General features: G+C 32.4%; 1 protein-coding gene across 1 annotated transcript in view; it reads right to left on the minus strand.

The window, feature by feature from the left end:
- The window catches only part of KCNT2 (potassium sodium-activated channel subfamily T member 2), a 224,905-nt gene that overhangs the window by 54,301 nt on the left and 158,452 nt on the right, over positions 1–12,152 (minus strand). The window contains exon 16 of the mRNA XM_045876372.3: positions 10,571–10,743. Coding sequence (XP_045732328.3) covers positions 10,571–10,743 — 173 coding nt within the window. The remainder of the gene's footprint in view (positions 1–10,570; positions 10,744–12,152) is intronic.

Below are 12,152 nucleotides of genomic sequence, written 5' to 3' on the forward strand. Positions count from 1 at the left end.
TCAGCTCTTATGATCTTTCCCCCTCAATAAAAATGATCTCTCCATTATAATTATCTATATAAGAAAAGGGAAAGATAAGGTGATAGAAGGTAAGTTTGATTGTTAAAGGATATATAGATACAAGTTATGATGGGAAAAATGAATTATTTCATCAATAATAAATCAACGAAGTTGAAACTTGACAAAAAATTTCACTCTGTGTACCTGTGCTAAATGGCTAATAGCTACATCTATATGTATCAGTTAATTCCATACTCTAAATATTGGCTGTTGTAGTTTACATATAACCTTGGCAAGTGATTTTAGTAATTATGATTAAATATGAGCTTAAATCTATAGAAAATAAAATTGGAATGGCATTTCAGAACCACGTAGAAACATTTTGTTCTTCAGGTTTTAACCTTAAATTATTTATTTCTATATCCATTTAATGCTACATTTTATTCTTTTTTTTCCTTTTTTTAATCTGTCATGATTTCTCCACACTATCCTATTTCCGAAAGCCACTGCCTACTTTTTTAATTCAGCACGGTTGCTTTACACAGTTTGGCCACCAGATGGCCACCTAAGAAAAAAAGACAACATTCATGAAAAAAGATAATCTAAATGGCAACAACTTCCTTTTTACTGTTTTCCCAGCCGTCCTTTTCAAGGAGAACTATAATGTGAATGTATGAATATATGGGACTGTTTGTGAGTGTTTTAATTCATTCAAAGGTGTTTTTGTTTTTTTAATGAAAATTTCAAACACTAACGAAAGAGAAGAACACAGTGAACCTCCATATTCTAATTACACAACCCAGCTTCAATAATGATCAACTTGTTGCCAATTCAGTGTCACCTCTAATCATAGGAATTTGATCCTCTTGGTTCTTTTCCTCACCATAAACACTCTTACGGAGAAAGAATTCATTTCATAATTTACATCAGCAAAGACAGATGGGAGATTTATTTATTTTTTAAATATTCTGTTTTTCTAATGAATTTCAATAGAATACTACCATTTCAAAGTAACATTACTAGTGAAGAATATAGGTTGATTTCACGTTTATGAATTTAAATAGTTATTTTAGTACAGCTAACTACATCTTAGTTGATTAGCATTAAGAAAACTGATAATGCAAACTATATTAATGTAGAGGTTAAATAAATGTTAGTCAGTTTGCTCTTTAATGTATCCACAGCCAATAAACACTTCCAAAGTTCTAAAACTTTGTTTTTTCAATCTACAGGACAAAATATAAGCATGAAATTTCTTGATTAGTAACTTTAGCATTTTGTTTTGAAGGCTCTGGCTGACTTTTTTTAATGGAAAGCTAGCACATTTTATAGGCATATTAGTTTTATGATCTTTAGTTTTATATTTCTTATAAATCATGTTCATCCATATAAAAGAATTTGTATTTTAATACTAACACATTGCACACATTTGACTTTTTAATTAACAAATTTTTAGAAATTATAGACTGATATATGTTACCAGAATAAAGGAAGCTCTAAAGGAAATGCTCCAGTTTATAAATCTGACTGAAAAGGAGCATCTCTAAATTATTTGAAGATTTCCAGAAGTTACCACAATGATATCAATGCATCGCAACATTGAACAGTTAGATTTTCTCTACCCCTAGGCCCATAGGAATAACGTTATTGCTAGAGACAACACAAAACTGAAATAGCTTTAGAAACTAAACAAAAGTGATAAAATTCACATGCAGCAAGATTTGTTTTAATTCAACAACAGATTACTGCTTAGGAAGTTTGAATACAGGATGTATAACACGAGAACATAAGCTGTGCATGCAAATACACCATATTTGCAATACGGAAATGGCAAATTACACTCATGCAACACGGGGGCACAGCACATGACAAGCCACAGGACACCACACCAGTTACTGTGCCAAAGATTTTGTCACCTACTTGTCAATAGAGCCCACCATGTAGTAAACCATTGGAAACCAACAGATTGCATCCAGAAAATGCATATCTGGCCTAAGTAGCAGATGGGTTACAAAATGAAACACAATGTCACAACAGTGGCAGCGCTGCTAGGGAAAGGAAGTAAGCTGACTTAGTTTGCATTTCCAAAACTAAACACTGTTTGACAAGATTGACAAAGTGCCTTTTTTCTTAACATTAATTAGGAAATATCATTTGTACTTGTTATGAATACACAATGCACTCAGAATTATAAAAACTCGTATTTCTGCTTTCTAAATCAGAAACATTATGGCATTATTCTACAAAAATACTGAAATGATATTCTTAATGATAACTAAAGAGTTTTATCAATGAGTTTAAAAATTATTCATGCAGAATAAGATGAGAAATTAATGATTTTTCTTAGATGGCCCAAAGCATAGAGAACTAAATTAGCATGCTTATTAAGAGCACCTTTCTCTAAGGAATATACACAATTAAATACAACCCTTACTATATCAGTATATTAATCAATAAATAGGGTATATGCACCCATGCAACACATGTATTAAAGAAAATTAAAATGAAAGTAATTCACTTTTTAAATAATTGACTTACTCCATATATATTGTTGAGCAAATATTTATTGAAATCTTTACTTATATGCATATTTGAGGAAAGCATCATAAACCTAGATGCTTCCTTAAAAAATCACTTAATCTATTGTATTCATTTTACAAAGTTATTAATTCTTTCATGCATTTATTCACTCAGCATATATGTATCCAAAACTTTTTATTTAATAGACAATTCAGTTTACTAAGGCATATGAGACTATCGTGTTACCTTGTACTATAAGAAATACAGTTTTTGGAACCCACGTATAAGAGCACACAATTACAATATGTGTTTTAATCAGAAAGAATAAACAATAGGTTGCACTCAGAAGGCAGAATCAGGGGTCATTTCACGGAGGTTATGTTTAATCTGGATGTTTGCCAGTAAAAGAGAAGGGGGGGGGGAAATTCTAGGAAAAGGGAAGTGTAGCACCTATAATATCCAAGCTAGATGAAGTCTTTTCCTCCCTGACTTATTTTCTTCCTGTTGATCATCCTCTTAGCCCTTTACACTCTAAAGAAAAAGAATGTACAATACAGTGAAATGAAAAAAGATGATCTTCCAAAAAATACCACTATTGTAATGTTGATCAATTCCTCCCATCGTTAAATTTCTTTGTACTCATTTTAAAAGGCCCCATATTATTACATATTACAAATGTACCACAATTCATTTTAAAATTCCTCAATTACTCAGTTTGTAAGTTATTTTCACTTTTATGCTACTGAAGTTACAAGTTATTTCCAATATCTTGCTATTATAATACAGGTATGAACATCTTTGAATGACATTTTTCTAGCATTAGTTTTTTAATCATTTACTGCAAAACATTCATAGAGGGATATTAGTGAATCACAGAATATAAATATCTTTAAAGCTCATGATGTATATTCTTTCAACAAATAGTAGCAGTCCCAGTAGCAACCTTTTTATAACGTCTTCTAGTTCTCTGTCTGAGCACTGTTCTGCTTCTTAAAAATAGAAGTGTCATTTTCACTGCTGATTCAAGACCCTCCATGTCTCTCTTGCCCTACCTCATGATTATAGAAGCACGTATACGAGGATGCCAAGTGCCACAAGGCTGGGGCGGTAGAGATTTTGTGGTGATCTGAATAATCATTTTGCCTGTGTCTTTTTTTTTGGTTGTTATTTTGTTTCATCTCACTTTACTCCCATATAGTTTTTCAGATTAAGTGAGTAGTTCAATAATTTATGTGGCTGAGATAGATCCATAATCCTTCGTTATTAATTGCAGATATATATTCCCTGGCTGGAATAACTACACTTTTAATCTGACTCATTCTTTTAAATTCAAATAATTTCAATTTCTTTCTTCTATCTTCTGTATTCTAAAGCTTAGTAAAGCAAAAGTAAATGATGTTATTGAAGAATTCAACTTAATAAAGATACTGAAAATCTGTGTAATAAATAGTACTGGAGTCACTGAGGACAAAATTAAGTCCTTACTTTATGCCAACCCTTCTGTTAGAGTTAAAACTGAAAATATGGCCTTTGTATTTTGTTGCCTTGTCCAGTATGAATCACTAAATTTACTAAGACATCAATATTATTGCCTTGTTTTAGGAAACCCATGAATTTTACCCACATGCGATTCTGCCATAAATGTGTATTTACAATGTGCAAGCAATCTTACACATCCTCAGAAATTACTTCAGGATTTTCATTGCATAGCATGGTTCATGTTTACATGGATTTGGCTCTGTTACAAGGTAAATCAAACCCTTGAAACCTAGCAAATACATAATCTTGATGAAGCACATCTAATGTAGGGAGTCTAATGTGCCCTGCTTTTTGCAAAATGTAACTTATATAGCAAATAGATTTATCTACTACTTCTATCGATAAAGGTAGTTTATAACGAAACTTGAACTATCAAGAATACAGCAATTGTACATTTACATGTATTATGTTAGCTCATTTAAATAAACTGGCAATAGTGTTCATGTCACTAAACTGCTTAATAACTAATGAGTAACATAAATGATATCATAGGCTCTTAATAGACTAATCTTTCTAATTATTGAAAGTTAATTGGCAAGCATAACCTTTACATTGAAAACCACGAAGCAAAAACATAAAACATTAATAAAAATAGGAAATGTCCCTTTCTTATGTTACACCCCCAAAGTACAGTTGAAGAATGGAATGTAGAAAAATAAACCATTAATGCAATAGGATAAAATGTATGCATTTTTTAATCTGATTGCTAAATAGAGAAGACCTATCTATGTCAGATATTACATTATGGAAAACTAGTAAAAATAATTGCATATTTAACCGTAAAGCTTATCACAAAAATTTTAACATATAAGAAACAAACATTTAAAAATGTGCTACTTATACAAAATTTACAGATCCTATTTGCTTAATATGTAAAAAAAAATTTCAAACCAATAAAAGATAAACCTAACAGGAAAATAGATCTAGCACAAAATAAATATGCATAGACCAAAATGAAACATGCTGAATCTAACTAGTAATATAAGAAATAAAAATTCAACACACACAAAAATTTATGTTAGTAAACAGAAAAAATTGAGCACATCATTAATCACCATCCTAACTGTAACTGTGTTAAGAAAGATGACAGCTTATGAGTCTAAAACATCATATTCTTACAAAAGTTTTCATTATAAAATTGCCAATATATTCAAATGTTAATTAGCTAGTGTTTGTTAGGAAGTGAAAAGGTTTGTGGATTTGCATGGATTTGCAAAGTTGAAGATCATTATTTCCCACTTAACCAATAACTATAATGGACTTAATTGCTGATTTTTAAATTCAAGAAATGAATGTAGTGAGACAGTTTATTTTGTTAGCATTTAGTAATTCTATACTTAAGTAGTTTATTTCTTAAAAATATATAAGGAGTTTCATTTCAACTGCTTAAAATAAATCTCCTTTGTTTGTTAACTGGGTTTTCACCCAAATCCACTCATCAGTTTGAATAATGACAATGTCACTTTCTTGATTGGAGGAAGGGGGGAAACTGACATTTCCTGACTGCCTTTTCTAAGTGAGATATTACACTAGTGCTTCATATACACTGTCTTATAGAGTCTCAGCACTACTTGTTAAGATAAATGTTCTACTCATTTTACACATGAGAAAACTGAAGCTTAAAGAAATCTGATAACATGCAAAAAAGGCTTTTTACCAAGAAGGTAAATAAGCTTAGACCTTATCTCAGATCTGTATGAGTTCAAAATTTGAATGTCTTTAATAAAGGACTCTGATATGTCAGACAATTTATCATTGTTTTTGAAATAAGCTGAAGTTTGCTTGACACCATATATGAAAAGAAGATTGATGTAACAAAAGGATTGTGTAAATAAGATGTAAAATATAGGAACATAGGCCTGGATCTTGCATTTCAACTTTGTGTAGCTTTGGGTAATATATTCCAAAGCTTTTGACTTTTGTTTCCATCTCTCATATGAAATGATATTATCAGATGACTAGATGACCTTTAAGGTTAGGGTGGTAATCAAAATATTCAAAATCAATATGGCACAAAAACAGACCAAACTAAACAGATGGCCGTCCAATCAGAACTGAGACCAGGGCGCCTGGGTGGCTCAGTTGGTTGAGCGACTGCCTTCGGCTCAGGTCATGATCCTGGAGTCCCTGGATCGAGTCCCGCATCGGGCTCCCTGCTCAGCGAGGAGCCTGCTTCTCCCTCTGACCCTCCCCCTTCTCATGTACTCTCTCTCATTCTCGCTCTCTCAAATAAAATAAATAAAATCTTTAAAAAAAAAAAAAAAAGAACTGAGACCACCCCTCATGAGCCAGTATCAAGTGCAAAATGTTTTCCATTGTGACTGGGTTCCGCTTAGTTACCAGATGAGATCTCGAAGGCTTTCTATTTGGAAACATTAGGAACACTTACCTCGACATATTATGTTTGTGAATATTATCAATTTAATTTGCATTTTTAAATTCCTACTTATGACATCTGTTATTATTTATTTGTTATGTTAAATTAATTAGTCTTCCAACTAAACTTCCTAAATAGTTGTGTATTGAATATTATTTTCAGCAATTCTCATGTAAATTTAAAACAAAATCAAAACCCACTAAACTGATAATTGTAAAAGTGTGCACAATCTTTAGTGAATAAATTCTTACAACATGGAGAAATTTGAAGAAGAAAGCAACACATTTCTTTGTAACATTGTAGGATACATTGCAAAATACTAGTCATGGCACAGCAGGATGAATCTCATTTTTAAGAAAAAAAATGATTGCATACAACTTCCTGGAACATTATTTATTAGTGTTTAGTTTTTGTTTCCTCATTCTTGACCAAAATAGCAGGGGACAACAAATAAAAATGGTAGATACCACTTTCTGGAAGTCATCAGGAAGCTAATAAACTTTACAACATGTACTTTCATCCTAACCCTTTGGAAGAATAGTGAAACCCTACAAAAATCATCTAACAAACAACACCATGGAAATATTTGAAGTCCAGAATGTAAGTCATCAGAAAAGCAAGAAAATATGTAATGCAAAATAATCCAAAGTTAAAATATATTGTTACTAAAAAGAATTGACAATGTATTTTTTCATATATCAAAAATCTGTAAATTAAGCAAGATCATATAGTTGAAAGAACAATGCACTATGAATTATATATATGACTATAGTCATTTAATTTCTTTGGTCTGTTTTTCCTTGTCTATAAAATAAGAGTACTGTAACAAAGAGACATAAGCTGGTTTATTTAAAAATTATCATTGTAACTTGTAAACTTTGAGATCTTAAGCTGCTTGCTACATCTTTCTGAGGATAAATCATCACTATATGATGTGAATATATTTCTAAGGGGAATAAAATGTAAAATAAAGGTAAAGTGTCTAGTATGATGACTGACATAGTAAATGTTCAACAATTATTACTATTATGAACAGAGGGTAGAAGTAAAGAATATTAATTTTATTAAATGATCTGTATGGTGTTATTCCAACAAAATACTCTCTGATAAAAGCTACATCTAGATTTACACAGAAATACTGACCAATTTGCCAGTAATTAAGAGAAACGGAATTTTGGGGTTTTTCTATGATTGACCAGATTCAGGAATTAAGACTATAAAAACAATTACTTGCTTTGATAATTCTAAATTACAAATCAATCAATCAACCAATCCATCAGTAATTGGGCATTTTGGCAACCTGTTTATTGAGAACCAAACCTAAAGGGACTGATTTAGTTACAGCTATTCAAAAATCTACATAAGGTGCACATGTTAAGGAATGCTAGCCCCTGCCACCTGCTCAACGGGATCATAAGGTGGACAAAGGGGTATTAGTGATGCTGAGATGGGATTACTTAGTAAGACTAGATATTAAGAAAGAGAAGAGCCTATCTGCAGTCCATGGAGTGAACACCACTCTAAAATTTGGAGAGATAGATTCTTTTAGGAGGTGCAATATTGTGATTTATAAGAAATCTATATTTGGACATTCAGATCATCCATGGTTCTTGCATCATAGCTCCCAAAATGCTTGAAATTTCCTGAGGATAAGAACAATGGGGACATCTTTTGTTAAATTATTTGTTCTCTTGTCCTCAGTTCCTGATATCACTTCAGAGCCATAAAAGTGAAATGGGTGTCTTGTTATTCATAACAAGCTCCTTTCCACCACAACTGGGTTGATGTTAATGAGGTGACTTTTGGAAAGCACCCCTTTTGGGGGGCTTGTTGCCAGGGGAACCAACCATGAATAGAGGGTTGGAACTTTTAGTCCCATCCCCTGATTTCTGAAGAGGGGGAGGGGTTAGCGTTTGAGTTCGATCACCAATGGCCAATGATTTAACTAATTATGTCTATGTAATGACCCCTCCATAAATACCCAAAGGAAGGAATTTGGGGAACTTCTGGGTTGGTGAACATGTGGAGATTTGGCAATAGTGGCGCCCTTAGAGAGGACATGAAAACTTCATGCCCTTTCCCCATAGCTTGTCTTATGTATCTCCTCCTTCTGGTTGTTCCTGAGTTACAACCTTTTAAATAAACCAGAAATTCGGCTAAGTAAAATTTTTCTCTGAGTTCTGTGAGCTGTTCTAGCAAATTAATGGAACTTGAGTAGGGAACTCTGATTTCTAGTCTGTCAGTCATAAATATAGCTAAACAACCTGGACTTGTGAGTAGCATTTGAAGCCCAAGAAAGGGGCCACTGGAACCTCCAACCTATATCTGGTCAGTCAGAAACAGAGGTGATATAAGCTAAAGTTTGTGACTGGCTTCTGAAGGGAAGGTGGCAATCTTGTAGGACTGAACCCTTAACCTTTGGAACCCTTAACCTAGATAGTAATAGTGTCAAAATCAACTTGAATTGTAGGACTCCCAATTGGTGTCTCAAGTGATGCTTGTTGGGGATGTCGGAAATCACCCACCAACACATACACACATTTGTATTGTATTGAAATTAGGTCCAGGAACCCAACTAGATTCACACATTAGAACAAGAAATTTACCTTGAAACAATGTAAAACAGGGGAAAGGTCAGCTTATACCCTTTGCTTTACCTCAGGGATGCTATAAGCACAGCTCTACTTTTTCAAGTCTCTTCCTATCTTCCTCTCTGTATTCTGGGACCTCAGAGGATCCACTCTGATCCAAGACATACAAGATGGGGATGCTCTAGGGCAATCAACTTGTAAATACCGCTGCCTTAAATTCTATCTTAAGGGAACAGACACACCATAAGCAAAAAGAGCCAAAACTTGATGCATTAGAATTCCCAGGGTCAGCTGAGCATTTCTTGTGTGCCAGTTTAGCCAGTCCCTTAGAGCTTCCTGCCAGAAAGGTTCTAGAACTAGGGATACATTCAAAGGCCTTGGAGGTGTTTCACAACCACTCCATTGCCATAGCCATCCGGCAACCCAACTTTCATCCTCCTAAGATTTGTTTCATTAAGCTTTTATTTCTTCTGACAATGGGTCCAAGTTTCTCTTCCCCATCCCTGCCCTATATTTACCTGACCTTTCCTTGGACACCAAAGTGGTATCAGGAAAGTCACTGAGTCATAATATCTGAAAATGCTTCAACTGAAACCTCTAGAGTGTTCACAATTTTTAGAGTTGATTACCATTGTAATAATGATACTAAAAAAGATGCATCAATGAGGGTCTTGATATTAGTATATTCACTATAAATGATGTTATGAAGTTATAGTGGAAAGATATTTTTGTTTTCAAGAACTTCTTTTGATAAATTTAAAGGCAGAGACAAGGCAACAGATTTTGGCCTCATTTAGTTTATCCTGAAATTTTGCATCACTTTGGAATTTAAGAGGAGAGTTGGAGGATCCTAAAATATGGTATTGATCTAAGGACCATCTGCTACCAATTTGAGTCACAAAGAAGAATATCATAATTTTAGGATACAATGGGTTTGACCACTGCATTCATGACCTACATTTATATATGCATAAGGATTTTTAAATGCTTAAGTAGTCTTATTTCACAAGAGTATATCAATCCAACATTTTCAAAATAAGTGATCATGGTAAAGCATTAATTATTCATATTATGTTATAGAATATATATTTTAACAGTGGAAGAATCACATTAAGTTATGATGATGTGTCATAGTACCACATAAGAATGGATCATTAATACGCTTGGTTGATAATTAATGGTTCTTTAGAAAGACCAAAAAAAGTTGTCCAGCTTTGGCAGAAATTTTCCAGGCTAGTTGATTAATTTAAGGAAAATAACTGTAATTATTTCGATGGCATGTTTCCCATTGGTATTGAGTGATGACCACTTGCACAATAGTTTTAAATAAAAAGCTCAGAGTGTTCCAGTGATGTTTTAAGGAGTATTTGTGAAACAACCATATTCAATGATTGTTTTGTACCATAGCACAAAATATATCTCCCAATGAATCATGTGCCATAATGTATCTGATTTAAAATATTCTAAGCAAATTAGAATAAATAATTTTTGATATAATATTAAAAACTCTTTGTCTTGTTTGGGTATTTTAAAATATACTTACGGGTTGTCCAATAGCAGTACTATGGGATTAAGTTCTTTCTTTGGTCTATAATATGCCCTGAGAGGAACAATAAAATTATACAATCCATTTCCAGCTGTTTCAGCTGCAACTATAATTAGCTTATTTTTGAATCCATAGGCTTTTGCGTCCTCATAGTAGTTATGCTGGCAACTCTAGAGAAGAAAAATTATACAAAGAAATGCCATTTTTATACTCCACTAAAATTTGCTGAAAAAATTTAGGATATATGGAAAAGTAAAATTAATCTAACCTAGTAAATCCTTTATTTTATAACAAATTTGAAAATAGTTAGTTACATTTTTCTATGCCCAGTTCTCCAGCCTGCTTCAAGAAGTGAAGGTGTGCATGGACAAGACAAATGAATTGCAAGTGTGTAGCTTAATATGGGGGAAGAAAAAGTCAGAAATATGTGTGTGCACATGTTCTATTGTAAACTAAAACATATTGCTAGATGACATCTGGGTATCTATATTTAAAAATTACCATAATGTATATGTATATCAAAAAAAATCATGTTATATATTTTAAATATATACAATTTTTATTTGTCAATCATACCTCAAGAAAGCTAGAAAAAATCTACCTCTGACTTTCATTTCCAGAAATATAATAATATTATAATTAAATGACCTTGGAACATTCCAAGTACTGAACATCTAAAGGGATGGATACCGAGAAAGATCTCTTTGTTGTTAAAAAACAAAAAAAGAAAACATAGTTGTCTAAATGTATACCTGAGCTAGCAAGATAATAATAGAAATACGCAAAAGTAAAATACCAATACTAATAATAACAACAAAACAGTAACAATACATTATCAAAACTCATTGTTATCTTGAGGGTATTTTGCTATTTTCTAGAGAGCTAGTACTTACTGGACTTAGCATTATTAAACCAAGATTCTTTTAAACTAAATTATCTGCATGGAGAACTGTTTTAGTGTTCTGCTCTTTTATCTTTCTAGGCCTCTCTGTGGGTTTCTTTTTATTTGGGTTGAGATTATTTGATTCTCCATGGATTCATCACCTATTCTGGAATATTCTCTACTTTTTTTCTTTAATAAAAAAATTAAAAATGCTGCTGGGAACAAGGCACCATGAGTCAGCAGAAACAATAAACAATAGAATTAGACTCACAAAGACTACAGATTTTGTTGTTATTAGATTCAGAACAGAAAAAATGAACGTGTTTACTATGTTTAAAGAAATAAAGAACATTTAAAGTATGAACAAAGAACAAGAGGCTACTTAAAATATTCAGGTAGATGTTAAAAGAAATACATATTCTAGAACTAAAAAGTATAACAATTAAAAATAAAAACTCAAACAATGGGTTAGATTGCACATTTGATGCATGTGAAGGGGTCAACTGCAGGACAGAGTTGATGTAATTACTCAGAATGTGAGAAGAAAAGAGATATAAAGTAGTATGGAAAAATTAAGATACTTGGAAGGTAGTATGACAATGTCTAACATATATTTAAACAGAATACCTGAAAACGAGATGAAAGTATCAGAAAGAAGCCCTATTCAAGTAAATATTAACTAAGGATTTTCTAGAA

This window comes from Mirounga angustirostris, unplaced genomic scaffold (assembly GCF_029215605.1).
Source record: "Mirounga angustirostris isolate CCGP_5_RB_7025 unplaced genomic scaffold, mMirAng1.0.hap1 SCAF_6, whole genome shotgun sequence".
Taxonomy (NCBI): Eukaryota; Metazoa; Chordata; class Mammalia; order Carnivora; family Phocidae; genus Mirounga; species Mirounga angustirostris.